This window comes from Brachycentrus maculatus, unplaced genomic scaffold, assembly GCF_059751285.1.
Source record: "Brachycentrus maculatus isolate JH-2025_06_01 unplaced genomic scaffold, ASM5975128v1 h1tg000395l, whole genome shotgun sequence".
NCBI lineage: Eukaryota > Metazoa > Arthropoda > Insecta > Trichoptera > Brachycentridae > Brachycentrus > Brachycentrus maculatus.
The window spans coordinates 710,897-738,867 of NW_028281144.1; the positions used below are offsets into that span (position 1 = coordinate 710,897).

General features: G+C 33.4%; 1 protein-coding gene across 1 annotated transcript in view; it reads left to right on the forward strand.

Annotated features, from left to right (window-relative positions):
- Positions 1 to 27,971, forward strand: part of mid (midline) — a 94,287-nt gene that overhangs the window by 35,995 nt on the left and 30,321 nt on the right. Inside the window, exon 4 of the mRNA XM_088270730.1 lies at positions 26,831 to 27,104. Coding sequence (XP_088126856.1) covers positions 26,831 to 27,104 — 274 coding nt within the window. The remainder of the gene's footprint in view (positions 1 to 26,830; positions 27,105 to 27,971) is intronic.

A 27,971-nucleotide genomic window follows, 5' to 3' on the forward strand; every position in this document is an offset into this window, starting at 1 on the left:
TTACACACATGTAACATTCACCAATTCTACACATGATTGACAACCACACTACTCAAATTCTTGAAACTTCGAGATATATTGATCAAACTAGAAACAGAGTAAGCGAGTGTTCACTAGAGACATCTATGGTGGGATGAGGGAATATTTTATTAAGTAGAGAGTCTATAAATGCCGAGACTTCCATAGTCTTCTTCATCTGTGTTGAGATGTCAAAAATAATGTAAAAAAATAACTCATAATTGGAAATAATCCAGATTTGTGAACAAGACTAGAGACATCTATGGTGGGATGAGGAAATCTTTTATATAGCAGAGACTCTGTAAATGCCCAGACTTCCATATTCTTCTTCATCTGTGTTGAGATGTCAAAAATAATGAAAAAAAAACTCATAATTGGAGATAATCCAGATTTGTGAACAAGTATTTGGATACACAAAAAAAATTGTAAATTATAAAGGCTTAGTTAAAAATAATAATAATAATTTGGATAATTTGTATAGCAGAGATATAGTAAATCTTTTATATAGCAGAGACTCTGTAAATGCCCAGACTTCCATATTCTTCTTTATCTGTGTTGAGATGTCAAAAATAATGAAAAAAAACTCATAATTGGAGATAATCCAGATTTGTGAACAAGTATTTGGATACACAAAAAAAATTGTAAATTATAAAGGCTTAGTTAAAAATAATAATAATAATTTGGATAATTTGTATAGCGCCATTTTCGTAAAATACATACTACCTCAAGGGCGCTTATAAGGATATGGATAATAATAGGATGATGATGATAATGATATACAAAAAATAAATGCATTAAAACATCGTCAATCGGTCTCGAGCCGTCGAGTCGTAGTTATTATATATATAAACCCTGGATCGCAATTGTTATTGACTCCTTATAAAATTGAAACAAGTAATTGAACAACTTCATCCGTTCGCTTCCAGTAGGGCAGTCGTATTGGGCTGTCAATCTTGTTATGATGGATATTGGGCATGGCCCGTGTTGCCACTTCTCGCCACCCACGAGCGGCCGGTCCACATTACCCGTCCCCAATTTGTAGCCCAACACTTAAGTTTTGCTTTACGACCGCCTTTACTGCGGGTCACATATCAAGTTATTGTACAATCCGCGTTCCAATCTCGATGTGTTCCTACCCTTTGGACCCAAGCCGTCCGCCCCAGGAATGTCATTTTTGTACCAAAGTTATAACACAGCAATTTGAAAAATATCGTTAATAACTTATGATTACAATATTCTGAGTGTGTCCAAATACTTGTTCACAAATCTGGATTATCTCTAATTATGAGTTATTTGTTTACATTATTTTTCACATCTCAACATAGATAAAGAAGAATATGGAAGTCTGGGCACTTACATACTCTCTACTTAATAAAAGATTTCCTTATCCCACCATATTTGTCTGTAGTGAATTCTCGCATACTGAGTTTCAAGTTTGATCAATATATCTCGAAGTTTTAAGATTTTGAGTAGTGTGGATTTCGATCATGGATAGAATTGGTGAATGTTAGGTACACGTGTAAATTGATCACTTTACCAAGCCTATGATGGTCGTAAGCCCTGTAAATGCCCATCTCAACATAGATCAAAGTACGGGCATTTACGGGGTAGTGATTCATGTGCCTACAATGTTTCGAAATCGGATCATATATATAGAACTTCCAAGAATTTGAGTAGTGTGGTTGTCAATCATGGGTAGAATTGGTGTGGAATTGAAGTGGTGGGGAATCACTTAGACCAGCTTATGACGGTCGTAAGCCCCGTTAATTCCGAGACTTCAATATTCTTCTTCATCTATGTTGAGATGTCAAAAAATAATAAAACCTTACGATTATTTTGAGCAAGTATTTGGACACACTCAAAATGTTGTAAATAAATTAACTGGTCAAATAAAAAGCGAAAATAAATTTAATTTCAAAATATATGCGGATTAAAAAACACAAAATTTCATTGCATATAGTTCATACAGACAATTGTCATTAGTAGTTAACGACAATGATGTAACTAACCAACTAACCATCTGGGGTAGGCAGAGAGAAAAGAACGCCATACTTCTCTGTCTTTACAAACATTCTTCGCCTCTTCCACATTTATGTATCTCCTCATTCATACCCGCCGATTATTTCAACTTCTGACCCGCCCGAATCAAGTATTTGACATACCTGATCGTGCCTAGTTGTTCTTCTGAAATGAAACAGAAAAAACGGAAGAAAAAAATCTCTTTTACTAGGTCTCAACACTTGATGTGTTTTTTCAAAGATTTTAATGCCACTGAGAAATAATCTTTGAGAAATGATGGCATACAAAGAAATTGAAACAAAACCGTTTTTAAGCAAACTTAAGGGTGTTTTATTTTAAATCTATTTCAAAACACTTTTGGATGCTGAAAAAACATTATCGTTCGCTGTCAGTGTCGTGTAACATGAGAACTTTCAAGTCGATGGCCATATATTAGTTTGTGAAGATTGCAAAATGGTTTATTTATTCACACTTCACGAGAATTTCACTTTGAGTGATGACTTTATTTGGTATCGATTGCATATCCACATATTAATTTTCTACTAAAATACATAAAATGAGAGAGACTATTATTTCAACCGCACACTGCGATGCTGGATATTAGGAAAATAGACAAATACTGTATTATTTATATATGTATACTTTCAAAAGATTTACGACATTTTTATTATACGTGCTGTGGCACTGTTGATTAGACGTTTGGTTTTTTAATTTGACAGTCTGTCGAAAAAAGGCACATAAGAGTTCTTAAATATCTTTTTTTTAAGTTTCATAATTTTTACACTTCTTTCAAATTGTCACATTTCAATTTCTGAATAATATAAATGCAAAATACTAAATTCTTTTAAATAAATAGGTTTAGTAGTAAATTAGAGATTTTTTAAAATAAAAAAATCGCGTTTCTTCTCTTATGTTATACAAAGGTAGCTTAAAAAAAGCTTATATGTAATTAATTATACGAGTACCTATAAATGCGATTCACATGCCTTAACCATCTCCATTCTTTCGAATGAGTGAAAAAAAGAGTATAACAAATTTATGGAGCCAAAATGGATGGTAATAGAAGCAAGGGAAGACCTAGGAATTCTTCAGATAGTCAAACATTTCAGATACTTAGGCGTGGATGTGCCAGGAGTCGGAATAATCTTCGGTTATGAATGAAGAGATGCATGAATTTGGAAGCAGTGAAGATTGTTTCCAATGACGCATTGGTATGTCGTTCTTTCCTCTCTGCCTGCCGCTACGGCGTAATGGTTAGTTAGTTATTTACTATAAGAATTTATAGATGTGGATGTTTAGGTAGAGCGGGGTAGCAGAAATCGCAAGCGTAGATATAAATTATTTCAACAATTGGCTATGGTGGAGCGATATAAATATCTGTTGGATATATTACGTGTAGTGTTTATTTATGGCTTGATAGAAGCAGTTCTCGCCGTGTAAATGCTATAAAATATTGAACCTTATCTCAGTTAAGTTGAACATAATATTTCCCGAGTCGTAGATCTATGTCTCCGAATGTAAATGGAATATGACAGGTTAAAAAAGAACGAAATACGATCAGATAGCGACTTAGCTATTCATATCCCTACAATAGGAATGTGAATTCGTTAAGACAGATCCGCACTCAGTCAAAGGACCATATTGAAATGTTAATCCTTTTTACATGCACCTACTTGCAAAACTCTACAGATAGCATTATTTAGTATTCTAGTAATTACGCAAGCTTAAAGTTAAGGCCCTACATACGTTAAATCGAACACAATTTTCTTTAAACCCAGGTAATATTCGACGTTTTTTCCTCTTTAAACGCTGTTTTCGTATTGAAACAATGTTTTTCTTTTAATTAAATATATGGTTTTCAAATCAAAAGAGTTATTGAGAGATGGTAGAATTTTTTTCCAATTTATATTCTAAAAAATCCAATTAATATCCAAAGAAATCGGCCGTGAAATGACGTACGGCTCTCAGAGCAGCCGGATATTATTTTTACTTTGACTCCGAAAAACTAATACATTTTTTTACAATTTATTGATGATAGTTCAGTTGTACAATCGATACGTGGATATTAATAATATTGCTAAAAATGGAATACCTACGTGTATAGGACCCCATATTAAACCAGCGTCATACTCTCCATATAATTTTGGTTAACAAAAAAAATAGGGGGAATTATTTCGAGTCACGGTTATTAACGGAGAAGCCAGTTACTTTTTGAAAAAAATATCTCTCATCTTCTTGGTTATTCATTTTTAGTTCTACCCTGTGCTGGGTTATCGCTCGAAAGATTCTAAACGTTTAGTACTGTAAAAGAGACGATTTTAAATCTTAAAAGGATTATTGGGAGCATCGCCTTCAACTGCGCCTGCGTAGGTACTGCTACCTTTTATAAGGCAACCCCTTTTAAGATCCGTCAGCCATTCTTATCTTGAGCAATCATTTAGCCATACATCATATTTTTGCAATAACGGCAAGAATTATGATTTATTTAACCTATAAAAACTTCATAAACGATCTTTCTAACGTTCTTTATAATCATATCCGTTTATTGCTATTTACTTTTATTGTTACTTAGCAACTCTTATGACCTTTAAAAAACGTCTGAAACATCCCTTACTTGGATTCTATCCCCCTCCTCTTTCAACTCCGTACCTGATCCTACTCGCTTCATCTTCCTTGTTATTATTAATTAGAAGCATCAGAAATATCCACTACTTATAATCATATTTTTATACTTATATTATGACCACTATTTGCCGATTAATTTATCCAACTATATGAGGTACGAATCTTGATCCCTATCAGTCCATTTTTGGTTGGTTGGAAGATATTGCTTCTTAGAAATAACTCCACCAATGTAAACGTATTTCAAGAAGCTGAATAAACAACTTCTAAATTTCACTTTTATGCAAAGGGAAAAAATCGTTTACATGCGTAGTCATTACACCAAACAAAAAAAAACGTTTCCTTGCAGAGGTAGGCAGAGACAATAAAACGCAATACCAATTTTCGCTTATTTGTTTTTTTAATTTCTGTTTTTATTATGAAAATTCTGACTAATCCAATATTATTTTGCAATGATATATGTATAATCATAAGTACGAATAAAGGTTAGTTTTTTTACGAGCACCCTAAAATATTAACTCAGGAGTCTTCACCCTACATTTAAATACTTAATTCTTGTAAATTAAAAACCTCAAAACTTTCTAGTATTTATCTACATTTGCATTACGTTGAACGCGATACTGGTACCTAATATCGATTTATATTCTCAATTATTATCACCTCCCCTATAATTTACCTGACAGGCTTGCGACATCCATATCTGTCGCCCGAGTAATATTATCTCCCATACAAGTCGCATGTTGTAGGTATACGTAACTGCGTCCGATTCAAGAGCTGTTTCTAAAAACTTGCACCACTTTATGACCCGCCTGCATTGTTGCATCTCGCCTTGTTGGAGACGCTTTGTCATCGAAACATTTAAGTCGCACAAAGTGACGACCCCCGCTGGGCTGAGGAATCCCGGCCACCCAGTACTATTTACAAAAACCATTTTCGTGTTGCGAATCACTTCCATCCTTCCAGCACTCTCGTGACCAAATATTTGGGGATTTAAAGCTCGAGCCAAAGTTACCAAATTTCACGGCAATAAAAATACACGAATAATAATGTGTCCCGTCAGAGCGTGCTGGCCTGTGCAGGTACTTGTAAAAAAAAACCATTGTGTTACGTGTATTAAAATAAAATACAAATGTTTTGACATTTTGCGTTCCAAATTAAAGCTTTACAAATGTTTGATCTTTGTATTTTCTGGTTTAAAACAATACCCTGCAATTTTTTACAATGTTTAAAATAGCATCTTTTATTTTGGTTGAAATATGTCATTTTATCTTTGTACAAAAATACTTAAGATTTTTTCAATTCATTTTTTCTGCATTTGTGTCTACCTAATAGGTCAAAAGGTACTAGATTAAATGTATATTGTATCTAGACTTAATAGAAAATTACAACAATTTGAAGTTCTTCAGTCTTAAAGGCACTAAATTAGACGTCTAAACGAAACTCATATTTTTTTTAAAAACATTATTTATGTTCACCCCCGCCCGGTAGCGAGTTCCGTTATATTCTCTCATTCTCATTTACCAAATATACTTTCTTAGTCATTCTGTCCATACCATCTTAAAGAACTTTTCTTAACCTTTTCAATTATCCCTAGTTCAGCCTTACATTCCTTACAAATACCTTTTTGTTAATTCTGTCATACAACAATTTTCCACACATTCTGATGTGTGGAAAAAAATCTCAATTATATCTATACATATTATTTATTTTATATTTGTTACTGAATGCACGTCTAGATAAAACAAAATTAGCAGAATATTACATTTTCTTTTACTATGTTAAAAAATACGGTTTGTGTATAAATTCAGTACATGTTTATACGCGTATGTACCACAGAAATTAATACCAGAATATTACGTACGGTTCTCCGTTAGGAGTCTATAAATTATAATGTATACAAAGGCCATATGACCTTACTTGAGTACGCTATACCAGTTTGGTTTTCACAATTCCCTTGAAGTTTATCAGTCTTCATTCAAGTATCTATTCAAACCTGTTCAATATGGCTATTTATTTCTTGCGAGTCCGGGATGTTGCCTCGTGTCGCCCGTCCCGTAAATGGCCCAGTTCCGCGTACTGCCCGTATTCTGTTCTGAAAGTTACTGGAGAGCCAGTTCTCAAGAAAACATTGAACGGAAATTCTAAATTGTCGTTAGGGAGAACAATCCGCTTTACAATGCTTCGGGGTAATGAGCGACAATGCGACAATAAGTAAGATTAATGACGTTTAATACCTTGCTGAATGTAATGGCAATTTTGTACAAAGCCTTTATTAATACTTTTCCTATGTTTAAAATGTAAGGAGATATTCTGTGTTTTTATTTTCATCTTTAATTTCCTTGTCAGTTTATCCGTGTCTTGGTAATAATGATAGCTTATGATCTCGTTAAAGCAAAAAGCAAATTGTATCTTGGCAAACATTATACCAGCTTATATTTATGGAACCTAATAATAAAAACAATTTGGGATAATTCATATCACGCTTTTGTAAATTTATTCCATTACGAACCCTTATCCGAATAAAATGGTGCAAATGGCATTGCACCACACGAATCCGTATTATAATGGTCGTTCATCACACTATGACAGTGTTTTAGTTTCTAGGGTGTCTGTTACCTATCCAGGGTAATATTCAATAAATATTATGGAAAAAAACACTTACATTTATTTTGACCCTACTGGAAATCGACTCCGAAACCTGCAGTACGGTAGCCAAATACGTTAACCATTACTCTACGGAGGCGGACACACATACACACACATACATACACGGTAGGTAGAGGAAAGGAAGAATGATTTGGCGAACAGTTATAGTTCCAAAGAAATATAGTGATATTTCAGGCGTTTTTTTTAAAGTAATCAGAAATGGTGCATTTTTCACACGAAGAGGTGATTCATTTTATAGTCTGGTTGTTATTATGTCGATCGAATTTATTTAATTTAAAATCGTACCAGTTTCGCGAATCCGCGCACTAAGTTAGCTCCACGTACCTGCGAATCCGGGATGAAAATAATCGCGTTCAATTTGTATTTCCACCACCCTCCGCCGACGAAAAGGGAATAAATACTCGATTTTTTTCACCGGTGATGTGTAAAATCCGCGAGAATATCGACAGACACGTCCGACCCGCGATTGTGTAAATGAGTTAATTTGTCAGGGCGGCTGTGGGGGTGAGGGCGGTGGGGGTTGGTGCGGGGGTTGAGGGCGGGGGGTGAGTGCGGGGGTGAGGGCGGCGGCGATAATCCGGCGATAATGGTGGGCGGCCGGGGGTGGCGACAGGTCCCACCCACTTTTAGCCTCTGTCAGTCTTCAGTGCTCCAGGTGACTGTCACCTATTTCAATAAGCAAAGAAGACGAATTTACATGTAACGAGATGCATGCATGATTTTTTTGTCGCATATTTCTAGTTTCATCCACATCCATATTCGACAAAAAATTTAATAATATAACTAAATATTACTACAGTAAAACATCGATATAACTGAGCTCTATTTAACGAACTTCGGATATAACAGACAAAAATCCGGTAAAATAAAAAAAAAGTCCTTTATATATTGTATACGCTTAAATTCAGATGTCGCCGCACAAAAACCATTTTTTAGCGGCCATGATAATCACAAATTAGGAATACGTATTTTTTTTCTATTGACATCTCATCAAAGATGAAGAAGAATATGGAAGTCTGGGCATTTACGGGGCTGACGACCGTCATAGGCTGGTTTAAGTGATCACTTTACTCACGTGTAACATTATCATGTAACATCTGTAATTGAAGAAAATTCAGATTTTGTGAACAAGTATTAAGACACACTCAAAATGTTGTTAACAAATTATGTCTTAAAACTTAATTCCTTTTAAAAGCAGGATTAGAGAAAGCTAAATCAAAAAGCTTCGTCACTTCACGAGTATCCGAAGATAGTAAATATAATTTTTTTAGAAGTTTTGTACTGTTAATTTATATCTTTGTTCATTTTAAATTATGTTAAAACAACTATTTTTTACACATTAGTCTGCTTTCATTCTCCCTTTGCCAATTCTTAGTTTCGTTTCAATACACTGACACTTTCTCAAGTAGAAATTATATGAAATACTAAATATGGCGTTATTTTCTCCAGCTTATTGGCTCAGTTCTCGTGATACGCAGTTGCAATGCGTGGTATTTCCTATTTAAAACGGATGAGTCTGGTGTTACCATAGTGGTATCCGCCTACACATGACCGGGATGAATGGAGGATCTGGCTTCTATACGCCTGCGGTTAACAACTATTAGGCGACTTCCTCGCACTTATTATATGGTATACAAGTTATATGGAGATATCCTTTTCATTATTTATAATAGCAGTGTTCACACCTTGTATAAATCAACGCAAGGAATGGTCAAAATAAGTAGGTAATAACAATTTCCAGTAATATTATTTATTATTTATTATATCAGATACTGTATTATTCACCCTATAGATGTAATGTTAATATTACAGGTGTCTCAACTTGATATGAAACTTTTTTTAAATTAATGTTTTACTTGGTAAATACCACTATTTATTAAAATCTACTGTGACACGTGTTTCGATGCGTTCCGCATCATTTTCAAACACCGTATGATGCGGAATGCACCGAAACACGTGTCACAGTAGATTTTAAGAAATTGTGGTATTAACTAAGTAAAACATTTTATTTATTGTTTCGGCATTAACTTTGTGGTAAGACATGTTACAATGATTAAAGAAAACACTTGTTTTTTACCAGTTGAGTTTAACTCAAGTGGTAAAAAACAAGTAAAACATTAATTAAAAATGGATTGATTTTACCACAATGTGACAGCCGAATCAATTAATGAAATGATATGAAACTATCTATCTGGGATGCTCAGACTTCCATCTTCTTTCATACAAAAAGAACGATAGATGTTTCATGTCACGTTGAGATACCTATAATAATTTCCAGCACTAATGTTTGGAAGTGAAGCGTGGAGTTGGCGAAAGAAGGATGAAAATGGACCGAATGCAGCTGAAATGCGATCCCTTAGAGGAATGAGCGGCAAAACGATGTATGATAGATGCTCGAATTGTGAAATTTCCACAAACATATTATGGTTGGAAACAGGACTCCGTTGTGTACCGCTAGTTCAGCCGTAGCCGATAGGTTTTCGTTTCATTTGATTTTAGTACACCATTCACTTCCTTTCCATATATTTATTGGATAATATTAATTTTGGATATAGCACAATGCATAAGTTATAGTAAATATGACAAATATAAAGTACCATTGAACTAATATTTTATACAAATAGGGCTTGGTAAATAAGACAATTATTATTTTAATTTTTATGAATGTCTTTGATGCTATTTTTTATTGTTTTTTTTTCTATAATACGTGATTTGTCACGTATTTATTTATCACAAAGTTTACCATTGTCTTGCGGACACAATACCTACCCTTTATTAACTTTTTTGTACAATGAGATAATTACAAAATAATTATCACACGGAACCGTAAAAGCCTGCATAAAAGTTAATTAACCCCGTGTTAGTTGTTGACTCAATATCGTGCCCGGAGGCGAGGTCGTCCTCGCTTCGCTTACGTCTAAATTCCTTAGTTCCGTTCTTTTATGAAAGCAAACAAATAACATTTGTGTTGTAAGTATGAAATAAAATAAATGTTTTTAATTTAAGTTTTATTTGTTTAGTACCACTATTTCTTAAAATCTATTATGATACGTGTTTCGATGCATTCAGCATCATTTTCAAATACCGTATGTGAAGGTTTATTATTAATATATATTTTAAAGAATTCCTGTTTAGAAATTCATAAAAATATTCGTAATTTATAAGAACATATCGACTTAGCTTCACATACCGTGTTTGAAAATGATGTCGCACACGTGTCACGGTATATTTCAAAAAATACATTTATCTTTGACTGACTAGATGTATGGATGTGAAGGAAGCTAGGAGTGTATATCACGACAGACGAAAGTGGCGTTCTATTCTCTCTGCCTACTCCTATAGGGAAATGGCGTGATGGTAAAAGTAGTAGCAGAGTACTTTTCAATAGTATTTAATCATTTGTTCATTTAACTGTAACACGATCTGTTAATTTTTTAGATGGGTATTTAATTTATATGGTTTCTATCATAACGCATACTTGTCTTTTTGACATACTCGTATGTGGTAAACTAGACTATTCAAAGTTTTCTTTTTTCATTTCCTAAGGTTTTCGTCTGCAGTCTCCACGGTGACATGCGTTCTCGGGGAGGTCATGTTGGAGTTTACGAAATACTCCTTAACTAATCACGAATTCAGGTTCTTTAATATATATTTTAAAATATATTATAAATCAATATTTAGTTCTGCTTGGGATAATATTTATCTACATACATATATGGAAAGAAATCGTAAAAATAACGATACAAATCAATCCTAGTGCGATGTCTATTTAGTGTGGCAGAAAATTCAATTTATTACCCTGTGTTTTCGCTCGCTATTTAATATCGTTTCAGATATCTAAATATAACATAAATAAAATCAAAATAAACTCTACTGAATAATAAATCCGTGACGCACTTTACGCGTTTCGAAATACGTGAATTGAATATACATTTTTTGTTATTTATGGGTAATTTGATGAATGTGATATGCTCCACTATTATTTGCTGTTGTTTCATCTTCGTTAATTATAGTAAATGCGAGCTCATTCCTAGCTCTGTAATTTAACAGGCATTCCGTAAGATTTCACCATATTAATTAAAAGCAATGATTATGGGATTAAAAATATCACAAGAAATTACCGGTGTAAATCTGAGCGTTCTAGATTCTAAAATAGTGATTATTTTCAAGTTTTGCATATTCAGTGTATTATTTTTTTTACTCAATTAATTACCTCGTTAAATATAGTTTTAATGTATGTTAGATACATAGAAATACTTTCAAATAAGTAAAACGTTACCCTTCAATAAAAACAAAATATGGCTACATTTTGAGTGTGTCCAAATACATACTTGTTACCACAAATCTGGGTTTAAATTCTTACTTCATATTCTTCCAAAATTTAAGTAGTGAGGTGGTCAATTATGAGTAGCATGGTGAATATTACACGTGTCATCACTTAACCAGCCTATGACAGGTCGTAAGCTCTATAAATACCCAGACTTCCATATTCTTCTTTATCCATGATGAGATGTCAAAAATAAAATAAAAATATTACGTTTTATGAGTTTATTTTTATTTTTAGCTGATACAAGCATTATCGATCAAAATAAGAAATGAATGTTTAGAAGGTTTAGGGATGTGAATCAACGAATGAAAAAATAATAGTTAGACAAAATTTTGAGGCGTATAATCAGTAGTTGGAAAAAGAAGCAGAGGAAGACCGAGGAAAACTTGGTACGATCAAGTACTTGAAAGCGGCCGGATCAGGAGTCGGAATAATCGGCGGGTGTGTATGAGGAGACGAATGAATGTGGAAGAGGCGAAGAATGTTTGCAAGGCAGAGTGGTAAGGCGTTCTTTTCTCTCTGCCTACCCCTGCGGCGAACCGGCGTGATGGTGAATTAGTTAGAGATTTTTATTTTCTCAAATGAGCAATTTTATAATATTCTTTTAGTATTTATTGGTACACATAATAATATTTTAGTGATATTATGTATGTAGTCCAGTTTCATTCGCAGGTCTGAGCTAAGGTACTCCGAATGTAATTAAAAATGTTATGATTAATATAATTGAAGTTCTGGCACCAGGTGCCCTGGGGCAGGTGCCCCCGAAGGGCGCACCCCCCACCCCCTGCCACCCCCTTCCTCGTCCTACCCCTTGTTTCTTCATTTAATTACTGCTTCTCGGGTTACTCCAACGCCAATATTTACATTTTCTTCTTTTGAATCATAGCCGCCAACATATAGGACTTTTTTTCTCCTCTGGTGTTCTCAGGGATCTACATAGATACCCAAACGGTTGTTACTCCTTGACTAAAACATCTATTTCAAATTTAAGTTTTACTCAGTAAATACCACTATTTCTTAAAATCTATTGTTACATGTGTTTCGATGCATTTCGCATAATTTTCAAATACCGTATGTGAAGGTAATTATAAATTTTAGAGTTGGGTCCTTGGGACGTTGAAGGTTGAAGAGGGGGTAGGAGCTGTTTCATATATTTATTCTTTTATTTTTTTTTTTTATTTATTATCAGTGGGAACAAAGACAATAGGGAGGTCAATATTAAGTTAAACTTAATTTAAAAATGAATAGATCTTACCACTAAGTGACTGCCGAATCAATAAATGAATTTAAAAAATAGAATTGCTGTATAATTATAATATTTTTAGATAATTTTTATAGCGCCAATATTGTAAAATAGTACCTCAAGGGCGCTTACACAAACTTGAATTATGATATGAAAATGATATTGAGAGACAAAGAAATATATTTTATAAAAAACGATATTTACCAAGTAAAACTGAAATTAAAAATGGATACATACATATCATCAGAAAGTGACGGCCGAATCAATAGTTAAAATGTGAAGCTTAAAACTAATTTAAAGTTCGTTATTATATTTATTCGTAGAAATAGCACTTGCAAATACATCACAAATTTGAACGGTTAAAAAATTAAAAATAAATAAACGCCATGTTCAATTTTTTTTTTAAATTTAGATTCTAGAACTTAGTGGATTCCAATTGGCGGGTTTTAAGCACGAATTAAAGTTATTGGTTTTAAAATTCATAATTCAGTCCAGGGTTGCATGTTGCGCTCGGTGTCGGGACTCGGTAAGTACGTACAACAGCCTGAATAATGGCCGATGCTCAGAAAGATATGAAACGCGAGTTATTTTTCCTGTTTATTATAATACGTCGGTACACGTATAACGTAACAAAAAGTGTGAGCATTTTTATTCGGTGATTGTAGACCACCCTCCGTAATGCCGACGACGTTTTTTGTCAACCGATATACTAGCTGCGTGGAAGTGAGTGACAGTTATGAAAATATACGACTTTTGTAATATGCAAATATGTAATTTTGACACCAAAATAGAGACATTTTTAACAGTAGAAGATAGGTTTATGTATTCATTTCTTCTAATCAATAGAAAATTATTCATTCACTTATTATTATTATTTCTATACTAATTTAACTGAACATATATTGTGGAATTCTTAATTTTTGCTGAACGGTAAATTTTTATATTACGAAAAATTATGACTCTAAAATGTACCTCCTTATGAATAACGACGTTGAACTACTTTTCATATGGTTTCATATGTCCATTTAATATTGGTATAAAAAAATTCAAATTCGGTAAAAAAAATTTAGTTACGTATATTATTATCGAAAAACTTAATTCTCGTTAAAATGTATTTTTTGCAATATACGTATGACCAAACCTTACTTTTAGACAGATTCTTGATTATAGGAGTAAACATACCATAACCATTTAAAAAATATTTTAGTCGTAGATATTAAGAAGGTCAACTTTGAATTGTTACCTTAATTTTCTTTTAAAAAATTCGTTAAACATAACGAATGGGGCTGGATTCGCTTTGGGATTTTTGGCACATGATGACGATAATTTGCTAGAGCATATGACGATTTCAGTTCAATGAAGGTTAGATACTAGTCTATTCATCACTAGAATGTATTCATTGATTCTTATATGTATAATTTTGTTTTTTTTTTATGTAGAAGAATTCCGATCGTTTCGAGATTGAAAGTAAAAAAACTACCGTTAAATTATTTTATTTAAATTGAATAAAGAACAAAGTGTTGATATTCGAAAGTAGGTACCCCACGACCAGTGGGCATTTGTATTTGTTATGAAATATGCATATTTCAACTGATGCATTTACGAGTGGCCCAATGGATGATTATGGTCAGTAAATAAAACTTTTAAACTGTCTACTTCCGCACCAAAAACGGCCGCCTGTCAGAACTAGGGTTCCAAATAATACTCGTGAAGATAATCATCTCGGAAGTAAATAATTTACGCAATATAGCCTCACTAATAGAAGCGTCAACGAGATATGTAAAAATTAAGGATGAATCGTAACGTTCATAATGATAACTGCCAAATTGAACTTATATGGTTGCATTTTACCTTCAATTAGGCGCTGGTCATTTCATAAAGCGCGGGATCAAAAAACAGATTGTGAATAAACTTCTTAGTCTATAGACAATGCGTATAGACATAGTTGCCATTGTATACGTAGTACCTACTTAGATTTTTTTAATGTATATTTAATTTTGATTTTTGTCACCCGAACGCAATTGCCGGTAAATGTTGCAAGAAAACGTTTATGATAAAAATATTAAATACGAAATGAGAGATAGTAAATCAGTTTCTTTATGATTATTCTTTTATTATCCTTTTATGTTTATACTATGTTTATATTATGTTAAATTACATAAAAAATAATAAAAAAAAACGGATGTAAAAAGAACTCCACCGACAAGACACATAAGGTGGCTTGGTGGGTCTCAGCAAAAAAATTAAAAATTATGTTTTATGAATTTTTAAATGAATGTTTATATGTACTTAAATGTATATATATCATATATAATTAACAAATAATTAATAGTTTTCAATAAGAAAATAATAATTTACTGTTACTGTTTACATTTTTTGCCGCCACAATGATATTTTTATACCGATTCCATTTCGTTCAGATACTATGAAATGGTGGATTTCGTAGAAATCTCTACTTGAGATCAAACATCCACTTTTTTTTATATGAAAGAAGATGGATCTGTGAGTGTTCTGAGTATTCACGTGTGTAACGTTCACCATTCTGTCCATCGTTGAATATCCATATTGCATCACTTAAAAGTGATCACTTAAACCGGCCTATGACGGTCGTAAGCCTCGTAAATACCCAGACCTCCATATTCTTGAGATGTCAAAAAATAATCTTTATTTATTCATTACTCGGCTGTCCAAATTTAAAACACAGTAAAGGACATTTTTTTGTAGTAGGTTTTTTTGCATTTTTGGACTAAGTAGAGTCTACTTAGTCCATAAATGCAAAAAAACCTACTACAAAAAAAATGTCCCTTACTGTGTTTTAAATTTGGACAGGCGTACTGTTTCGCTGCTATATATTATCAATGAGGCTCATTCACGTTATGTTGCACGTCGAGCTCTATGCTTAGCTCCGCAAATAGATTTTCTTCGAAGCGGCAAATTGAATGCTTTCATTTTCCAATACGCCACGGACCGAGGTGCTGCGATGGGCACTTAACATGTTGCATGGCGTTCTGCAGACCCTCCTCATCTCGAGTGGAACAGTGATTTGCGATATTTCCAAGAACCCCAGCCACCCGAGGAGCTATTAGCGTCACTTTGTATCCCCGCCAATTTTGAGCGAGCATCATTTCGGTACTAAACACTCGCGCAGATTGCATCCATTGATTTGCAATAATTGGCGAACTCCGCATAATAATAAGTTTTCTTAATACGGATCTTTTGTATGCGCTGATTTTAAATATCCAATTGACGTGACGCTGCGCGATTCTTCTCAGAAATAAAGTATGAGCAAATGAAATTGGAAGATAAACATACCTAGGTTATGTTATGCAAAGCGTACAAATTCTAACAGTACTAGTTATTATTCCAAGAAGAATTCACTTAGAATCACAATGGACTGATATTATTTTGGTTTTCTTACTACATTTGATGTTTGGTAGTATTTTACTTAAGCGCCCTTGAGGTAGTATTTTGCGATAATTGCGCTACATAAATTATCAAAATTTATTGTTTTTATTATTTTTAAAAATCGATTACTATATTAACCAGGTGTAGTAATGGCCAGTGCGTTTAGCTGCCGTACTGGGGGTCCCGAGTTCGATTCCCAGGGGGAAGGGTGAAAATAAATATTAGTGATTTTCTTCCTTCACTTCAAATCCTTATCCGCACCCCTGAAGCGCAGGAGTGATATCCTTGACTTCATATAAGTAACGATCAAGATGACACTGCGTCAATATGTTGCAGTGCCGTATGCATCATTGCGTGCATGCGGATAAAGGAATATTAACCAGGAGATTCGTGAAATTTTAATTTGAACCGAAAAACCTTTATCTTGTTGATTATATTGATTAGGGCAGCTACGGTGTTCCATTAAAATTTCATGACGCTCCTTTACTTGATGAATAAAGAGACACTAATTCTCCCCCAGAGAGGCTCAGGGCTCCCCTGTTAGCCGAGGCACGGGCGCTGTGATGTTAATAGGACGGATAAATGACAGCCACTCTCTTACAAGTGTTGTATAATTCGCCAACCCTGCTTCTGATCAATGAAATTACACGTATGTATTTATATTTTGATGCGTGGGCCCGAATTTATCCAATCCCTAATTCAAGCGTTGTATATTTTGCATATGGTTAAATATTTCATCAAGATTTGTTAAGTAATTAATTTAAATTACAACAATGAATTTATTCACACGTAATGTTAAAATATTTTGTGACATTTTTAAAAAAAAAAAAAAATTTAATGAATATTATTACAAACTTGAAATCATAGGTGTTCATAATACTGTGTTCAAAAATGATGTGGGATGCATCGAAAGACGTTTCACATTAGATTTTAAGTAAAAGAGGTATTTACGAAGTAAAACTTAAATTAAAAACACTCATTTTATTTCACTTTTTCTCGCTTTCTTGCTATCCCTTATCCTTAAAAAAATATTATGAATTACTTTTATTTGTATTTGAATTGTACCATAAATGTATGTTTGTCAATATTTTGACTCAATATAGGATTTGCCCAACGAGATAAAATATACGTATGTATAAAGTATTCTTTTTATAATGTGAATTAAAAAATATATGAAATGTAACAAAGGAACAAACTGTATGTAACAACAAATGTAACAAACTATAGCATTAGTCAAAAAATATTCCAGTTACACGTTTATTGATTTGTAACAAGTATTAAATGAATTGATATTAAATATTCATCAATATTCTCATAACCCTAGCTTGCTCTAGTGATTGCATATTTGTTTTAATAAGTAGGTACATAGTCAATATATTTTATATTAAAAAGTTTTTACCATTGAAATTTGTAAAGGTATTGTCATGTTCATAAATGCTACAATATTTCCTCGTTATTATGCAACAAGCATAAAAACTTAAGCACTTATGCTGGTTATCCTGTCATTTGTTATTTTTCACGTCACGACAAAACGCAGATATTGAGTTAAAAGGGTTCTTAGGTTCGGCAACGAGCATTCTCATGACCGCCACAATGGACGAGAGGCGCGATGAATATGTCGCTGTCGTATTATTTCTCGACTGCTCCTTTGTCCTTTGGCTTTCCTCTGCTATTAATTTAGAGAGATAGCCTATATTTATTCTCCAACAGAAGGGTGTTACGAAATTATAGGGCAGGTAATGATTGTTAACACGAATCCGCTTGCGGGTCAACCGAGTGGTAAGAAATGACTGACGGCTTGCGGCTTTGGACCCATCTGCAAGATGTCGTTTCGTGCGACAGATTCTTTACTACTTTGCTGTACTTTGCCGGGGGGCACACTTTAATATCGGTCCTCAACAGCATGTTAGTACGGTAATTTAGTAATACATAATGTTTTCTGCATATCATACATGAAAGGCTTATTTGCAATCAGTATTTGCTGATTAGCTTAAAATAAAGAATTTCATAATAATAGCAGAAATATAGTATTGTTCCAATATTTTCTGGAAGGTTGTAACAAACGCATTATGTAGTATTTTTTTTAATTATACAGTTATGAAGTAATGGGATAGAAAACATATATTTCTAATATTTATAATTTCTGAATGTTTGTGAAGCAACGAAAACATTAAAAATCTGTAACAACGCAATTGAAAACATTTGAAATGCTTAATGATACTGTTTAAAATCAAACTGTCCACCATGAGTAATAATTAGTATTGTATGTGACAAACTTATTTATTTATGTAAAATGATTTTACCTGTCACAGATAACACCTCATAAAAAACCTTTTACAGATGTTCTAGTACTTTATATAAAAAGACGCTTGTAGAATTGTGTCGAAATTTCAAAGCAATCGGTGAACAAGTTTTGAGTTTTAAACAAACTAATAGCTTTTAAATTAAACATATCCTAGTAAAACAGCTTTATTACGAATACTATTAAAAAATATTTGAAACCATTTTTAACCGGCTAATATATTTTTTCTTATTGATATTATGCATTTAAAGTTTTTGTCTACGGTTTTTGAAAATGACGCGGAATGCATCAAAACACGTATTACAATAGATTCTAAGAAATAGTGGTATTTACTAAGTAAAATTTAAATTAAAAATATGGTATTCTGTTAAAAGGAGTCGATATTTTTTGATGACGGTTTTTAGCTGCCCGCATTAAAAAATCATATTCCTTATAAATATAGCACATATGGTGCATAACGTGTTAACTATGACGTGTTTGTAGTATTTTAATTGTTATATTTACATCAATACATAAATTACACACCCATCTCTCACACCACTTGCGGCAGTGTAATCCTGAGTTTGTTTTGTGTTAATACTCGCAGAAGCTAAACAGATATTTTCAAGAGCTTTATTATTGGCTAATAAGTGTTTGCCAAACTCTCCGACTTTCATTTGGTTGAATCGTGAATAATTCGGTTTATCGGAACCTGTCATTCAATCATCCACTAGTGAAGAATAAATCCTTGGTATATGTTGGTCGTAATCATAAACATTGATCAGATGGAGTCAAGAGTGAATAAGGAGCTTTTTAAAACTTAAAAAGAAAAAGCTATTAAAATATCTTTAAATTTACACATACAACGCACACATAAAAACGTTTATATATAAATATATACATATGTTTATTTTTATTAAAATGTATTGTTATTATTTTAATTATATATTAATGTGAAAAATAATTATTCATGTACATCGTTTTAAATATTAAAACTACTGTGAATTACAATAATGATTCAAATATCTGAACCTATTCAATGCAGTATTGTTTAAATTAATGGATGGGGATTTACGAAATATAACAGAATTATTATCAACTGATTGATGCGTCATAATTTGTTATGACTTCCAATTTGGATTGCTTTTTAATCCGACATAATAGGTACACCTCCAATCGGATTCCAATAACACTTTTATAAAATTATTTATCTACGTGTATTTATAAACGGATATTAATTAATGGAATGGGCAAAATTAATGTTGGTTTCTCAAGAAAACTCTTAGGAATGAATAATTGATTCATCGTAAATATTTTTTTGCAATTTATGGCAGAAATCTAGGTTAATAAACGCAGGTAATTCTTTTTTACGTCTATATTTATGATGAATTATCGGATTTCTCTTCCACTTTTTTTTAACACGGATTATTATTGATGCACGGAAAGAGCTGAAGGATGATAATTATACAAATCCATTATTAGCTGATTTGCATTTTCTTCACTAATCAACACCGACATGATTTTACAGAGGTACGAGGTTGTTACTGGTTCGTTCTCACGCCATTTCTGCATAATGCACTTAGCAGCTTGGTATTTCTTCATTGTTAATGGTTTAAATAAATATGATATGCAATAATATGCATATTCCTTCTATCTAATAAATGGCTCTCGGTGCATCCATTTCAAGCAAGCGTTAGAAGGGGACCCGTAAAGCAAGTAGTTACACTGAAGACTAAAAGTTTAAAGGGTAATATCGACGTCGCTGACGAATAGTAATTATACTATAAAATAATTTCATTTAGACGTCTATCGAAATGAAATGTTGCTCCTTATTATCACTCAATATTGAATCGGGCATTGTATCGCATCGCATCTACGCGCTGTTAATTTGAACGTTAATTATATGAGAGCGTGGTGATCACTTCTGCGCTCCGGATACCTAAATCTAGCAGTGGAGAAAAAAACTCATAGGAATGACGTTAAATGCACAATTGACATAAGTGAAGTAGTTCAGAGTGGAGGATTGCTATATGACACATCGCTCACTCTTTTCAATTTTTCAGGAGATCGTTTTTTAAGTTTAAGAATATAATAAAATGTGTTAAAAATAAACATCACTTATAGAACTTTTTACTATGCAACAGATATTTTCAGGTAAAACCTGAAGGTTTTTTTCTCCAATTGAAAAATATTAAGTATATTTAAGAAAAAAAATTGAACAATACCTTTTATTCAAAATGCAAAAACATCACTTTCTGCCCTGTAGCGGGTAAATATTATGTTAAAAATATGCCGCTTTCGCTGGGATATAGTACATTTACAGAGCATTCTGAAAACATGCATACCTGAAAATTGACGAATTTTGATATATGACATTGTGGAAAGGAGTGAGCGACATGTGAAAAGAGGAAAAATAGTTGGTAGTATTAATTAAGAAGAAGAAAAGACTTGGGCACTCGGGGTTACATCCTGTACTCGTACACGATTGTGTAAGTTAAACATGCTACAATGTTTTTTACTAGTCCATTATTTTAAATATGAAATATATTGACTTTCCAATTTTTACAGTATGCGATTTAAGTCGAAGTCAGGCTTTAAATGATTGCTGAAATTTCACAGACTGACACCGAGAAAAATAAATCTTTAACGATTCTAGCTCGAGGGGTAATGTTGGCATGCCAAATCAAACGGCTGTTGCCACTGTCGCATACCTACTACATAATACCCTACACGTATTCATACATGTATGTATATGATTTGTTCCTATGTGTCTAGTAGTCAGTTTTCTATACATGTTCTACACTAAAGTGAATGTGGAACTGTTCCATTGCGCCGTGTGTGGCTGAACACATGGGATCATTTTTACTGAGCATTGCACTTCCGTTATTGCCTCCGTATTACAGAAAATGTATAAATACTTACATGTTACCGCTCCCTAATCGATTCCCGAAGTGACTTTCGTTAAAATGTGTGTCACGGTAAATCGTTCTCGGTTATAAATATAATGAATATTCATATCCACTCTCTTCACGGGCTACTGTAGTGCGCCAGTTAGGGTAATAAGAATTCTTATCTACCTGCATACTGGGTTGCTTGGAAATTCACCAATTGTTGTGGATTTTTTTTTTATAAATATGAATTAAAATAAAGAGTGCATTTTGTAAATCGCTCTAACATCAATTTATTCATTTATATACATTTTATCATACGCATAGTTAATAATTCCTGATTGCAATAATGTATCCTCAATGAGTTTTTCACGTACCGAGAGCACATGTTACAATAGTTCTTGCTGGAGGTCCCGGGTTCGATTCCCATGGGGGTGGGAGTGAAAACAAATATTGGTGATTTTACACTCTCATTTTTTATTTATTTTAAATATTACCCTCGACTGATGCCTGAAACGCAGGAGTGATCACCTTGTCTTCATGTAAGTAACGATCACGATAAAAGTGCTTCAATACCGTGCAGTGCCCTATACACCATCGGATGCGGATAAGGGTTTTTCGAAGAATTTATGATATTATATGAAAAATAATAATGTTTATGATATGCGATCAAATGCGACGTGGCCGAATGATGCGATCTAAATTAAATTCAATTGGGTGGGAATAACACGAAAATATATTTAATTATATGTTTTTAGCTAGTTAAAAGTTTTACAAATCGATGTTATTCAAACGATCACTGACGCGTTTTTAATTGCTAGTTCAATTTGTTAAATGAATCAAATCAGTTTTGAATCAAGTCAGTTTTAAACTATTATTCAAAATTTCTTATTATTATTAGATCAGAAATTATAATCGTATACCAGAATTATTGTATTAGCGATTTATTATTTTTGAAGATACCAGAATAAGGTTGTGTACCTTCATATTGCATGACAGGAAATAGTTACTAAGTGCTAACTTGATTATCTTCGTACAACGTTCAAAGATTGTTACCACATTTTTAATGCAGATTTCCATACGTAATGAGTGGCTGCAATAAAGTCCAGCGAATAAAAACTGAAGCATGCTCAAGGTGCGGTGAAAAGTTTTTATAATCCCATATTTTATAATAAGAAACGCGTACTTTGTCGTAAAAAAATATTAAAATCCTCGTATACATTGAATAAAATACACTGTATTTTTCTATATAATAAATATGAAATAGAATTGCTCCAATCAAATATATACATATACTCTTATATACGAATATGTTGTTGAGTTTTCATTGCAACTAAAGGAGCTGTCATAAAAAATATTTACATCCTGACGTACACGAGTCGTTTTATGCACGAAAACAGCAAATTTTAAGAATTTAGTCTTTTTATATTCTTTGGGATTTCATTTCGTTTATTGGATCAGCAATCTCTTCCTTGTAATATCTACTCATTTTTTTATTATTTAAGTTTTACTTCATATATACTACAATTTAAAAAGTAGTTTTTACAAATAACTTTGAGACTTCCTCAACAATAATGAAATACTAGTCCGATTTCGCAGTTATAAACTAAATAGATACATCTCGAAACCGGTAGTAGAATATCTCGATGATTGATTGTTATAAGAATATTACTCCTTTTGTCAGCAAAACTACTATTGATTTGTAAATATTAAAATAAAATAAACAGCTTATCCCTCCTTAGACTGAACTTTTTCATATAAAACATTTTTTTGGGTTAAACTATCGTATATTGAATAGAAACGCAGATATGAAGTGATTAAATTTTTATGTCCCTTAAATTTTATTGCATCAAAGGAATTAAATATAATTCTAGAATTGTCCAGTATCTAAGAGAGATAGAATCTTCTTCGCACGCAGATGAACATCTATTATTATACCGGGTGGAATAACTCGAATTACCACTGTAATCGGCCGTAAAAGGGTTACTCAAAAAGTACGGTTACCTACTCACTTGTCAACTCCTGTAAACATCACATCAACGTAACAAGTTAGTAACATTTGACAGGCAAACCAGACATTTAAGAGGTTTAGGAAGATACCAAAATTTGTATAAAATGCCAAAATGTCACTGACGTTTAAGTATACAATAACTAAAGCCTTTTTCACATTGTGCCACCTGTTTTTTGTTTGCATTTATTCGACCGTAACACAACATGATATAACGAGTCGAGATTAACAGAGTGGAAGACTTATGCAACAGTAACTCTCAACTTGTCACTGCTCCAGAAGTTGATGCGGAAATTAATTAAGTAATCAGATCGTCATATTATTCCATGTGTTAAGGGAAATGTTGAATGTGGAAAAAATGGGTATCATCAATTTATAACTATCATTAGCGAATGGCGGATTAAAGCTTGTGTGAACATACCATAATATTAGAAGATATCCAATGATAAGTATGTGTAGGTTTGTCACTAACTTTTATGTTATATGTTCAAAGCTTTATTAATACAATATATAAATTTAGATACACAATCCTTTTTTATTGCTAATGAGCTGTTTTTACTGGGTAAATTATATATAATATACTCTTTCAAAGACGAATTCAAATGATGCATTGTCATGTCAAATAAGGTGTGTTTTTAATTTGTACGAACCTGTAAAAGTATAGTAGTGAGATGACAATAAAATATTCCAAAAGAAATGCAGGTATCACTTTTAATGTGCTAATGGCCGAGAAAACAATGTCGATCGTAAAATTGGTTAACATTCCTAACATATCGTCCAGACTACAACAATAAAATAACATAAAGTCAACGTGTTATACGACGGTCATTCTTGTTCCTGTAAATTTACAGCCATTCAATAAAAACAGCGGGCCGCTTAACACAGACGCCCGAGTTAAATTACTTAATAAAAATCGCTAGATCGACCGTAAACTAGTTGTAGGCAGTAGTGGAGGAGCGTGAAAAAAGTATCTGGTGGTAGTATAATTAAGTATCGATTAGGCGATAGGAACTGCCTACTCTTGTAGCGGCCTTCTTTTAGATCGCCCCTAGCAGATAGCGGCGCGGCGCACATGTGCAGCCCCGCGCGAGCTTTGCATAATCACTACCGACGAAAGCTCCCATCGCTCGGACTGGTTATTCCGACGCATCGCACAAAAAGGACTCATCTACGGACGTCATTCTAGATCTAGCCCTAATACTTACGACGATCCTTTTATTGATCTCGAACTTCACTGGACTGCGTAATTGTTCCATATTTAAAAAATATTCAGATTTCAAGTTCGCTACACCATAAATAAAATTATATGTTATTATATAACATTTACTAATGGTCGTTTCTTTTGTTATTTCGTTTTTTTAATATAATATTTTATACATTCATGATATTACGCTTAAAATTTAATTAATATAATTGAAAATAATTATATTGTCATATTTTATCTCGAAGTCATAGTTCTCATTCAGTATAAATATAGTAAAACCATCAAACAAATATCAATCTTTGAAATTAGATATATTGTACATTTCTTGAATATTTTTGTTTACCGTTTAAGTTATTAGAAAAATATCATATTTTAAATCATCGGTAGCATCTGTCTTATATTTCGGGGAGTGTCAGTTCACGCTAATTTATATCCATTTAATTTTCTAATTGAATATGCCGAGCTACATTTTCTGAAAACAATGAAAAATGTGTAATAATATTGCCAGCTAAACAAACTCCCAATATACGATAAATCCACAAATAAACCCAAACATTTGACGTACTTGATTTTTTTGCTGAAAACATCGTTTATGTATTGAAAAAAAAAGATATAAGTATTCTAAAAAACAAAAAAAAACTCATTCTAAAAAAAATCGGACGTGAAGTAGCGACCGGCTCTCAACGCAGCTGGACGCTTAATGAATTCTATTATTGCGAGTAAGGCCTTAATGGTCAATTTATCCGTAATCATAAACAACCGAGTTTAAAGTACGATTTTAACTTATTGACGCATTCAAATATTACTGGGCACTTAAAATTCTAGAAATATCGGGTATCCGTTACAAGATAGTAAATATGTGTAAATAAGAAACTCCTGCTGACAGTTCTAATGATGTCATCCGCGTGTCTCAGTTCATGTGGGCATTGGATTAAATCCCTCTGGGCAATACGTTACCGAGCTGCGTAAGCCACTAGCAATTATTTAGCGACCCGAAAAACACCATTTCGGCTCCACCTGCAGCCCGATATGATAGATGTATTAATAAAACAAAATAAATAATATCTGTAAAAGTTCGACCCTCGGTGTTTTTTCGAGGCCGAGATCGGTATCTCGATTTGCTCGAGAGGAGACCCTCGCCGCGCTATTAGCGGGTGCATTAAAATCCAATGCATCAAACGTTGTTTGATTTGCTATGTAATTTAACATTCTTGTTCTATTCTTCCGTTACCTTCTGCTAGATAATGATTAATCGCCTTCGGGAGTGAACGCCTCTCTCGTTCTTAAACAGGTGGTTTCCAAATGAGTTTGAATTTCGGAATCAATCAATATTTGAGATGATGATGTTTGGCTTTCTTGTAGCCGTACGTTTTGCGTGTCCTGTTTCGTTTTTTTAGGTTTGACGTTTAATTAACGCACTCATTAGTATGTTTTTTTTTGTAATTTGTATTCACTTTCGTTCTTTTTCTCCTTCTTTTGTTTTTATCTATATATTATTCCTTAAGTAACTTATACGTATTAGCAGTGTACAATGTATACAATCTTGTAGGAGTATCCTATGTAACCTCGAGTACCTACTCTAGATATTTTATTGTCATTTTTCCTGCAATATTTATTAGCAGCAATGTCCTTCCTCCTGCTGAATCAATTACGTAATATGTTCCTATCAAATATATTTAACTCATAAATACACCAACCAAGCTAGGACACAAAATGCCGAACCCTCTTCTAGTGGAATGGAAGGCCGGTTGACGACAGTCAACAGTCCGGCATCTCCTGTTGAGTTTTACGTGGTTTTCTCCTACACTAGATTATCTCTCCTATTCCCAACACGGATTAAAATAAAACATGTTTTCAACTAAGAGAAACAAAAATCTATTAATTGTTCTTAATATAAACTTTTTTTGCACTTCCATTTAAAAAACTTATAAATACATAAAACTGGACTGCAGAACCATCTTTATGTTATTATCAATCAGCTAAACACCTCCTTGATGAGGTACTCTGTGCACCGTTCAGTTTGGATGTATAAAAATATGATACTGCATAATTTTATTTGAAGGGATCGGTACCAGGGTAACACGTTGGATAGTCGGTAGAGTCTGTTTTTCAGCAAATTTCTAACATGGCGTGCTTTTCTCTCTCCAGGCGGATGTTTCCCACGTTGCGGGTGTCCTTCACCGGGCTGAGCGCCAGCCAGCGGTACGCCGTGCTGCTGGACATCGTGCCCGTGGACGGCAAGCGCTACCGGTACGCGTACCACCGCTCCTCGTGGCTCGTGGCGGGCAAGGCGGACCCGCCCGCCCCCGCGCGCCTCTACGCGCACCCCGACTCGCCCTTCACGGGAGAGCAGCTCCGCAAGCAGGTCGTCTCCTTCGAGAAGGTCAAGCTCACCAACAACGAGATGGACAAGAATGGACAGGTAACTACTCACTATTGTCACAAGCTTCTGTTTTTCCTCATCTCCCCAGCATATAGGTCGGTAAAGTGTGGCTCGGGAGCTGCATGGGGCTCTTCAACCTTTTTAGTGGGGCTCCGGTACAAATATCTGCGGGAAGGCTCTTCGACTCAATGATTCTATGATAATATGTATTCACACGAACAATATTTTTGAAGCATGAACCTTATTAAAAGTGAACTTCGAAGATCGAAATCGTCTTATTGATGAGAACCTGAAAATCTGACCTGACTGGAAGAATATCCTTTGAAAGTTTGATCAAGTCAGTCTTATGGTCAAAAGTATGTCAATCTTACTTATTGCGCAAAAAGTAGTATTCTTCTGGATTCCTTGCTTTCAAAAGATTTTTAGCATGGGTAGATACATGTGATTAGATATGAGTTTACATATATGTATATGATAAACAGGTCATATATAAATGGGTAGAAAATGGCACAAAAACAGCCATAATCAAAAATGGTTCTAGATTTTTCTGTACGCTATTATAATTAATGTACCAACTGCACTATATTGATTATCTAAACGATAAAGTCTTAGAATGGGTGAGTTAGAATAGCATTTAGTTCGTGACACAATAGTGTGGAATGGTTCCTAGTTCCTAAATATTCAACCCAGCATATAATATACGTATTTTCAATCCGTTCAGGAGAACCCAACATGCTATGGGTTATTTAAAATAAAAAAAACAATAAAGTAATTTAATGCCTTTAAAATAAAACTTTCATTGGTATTATATATTTCAATGTAAAATTTATTTTACGATTATATGAGGTAATTACAAATATTACAATAACAGTCAAGTATAGGGAAAATATGTATGGTTTAAAATGT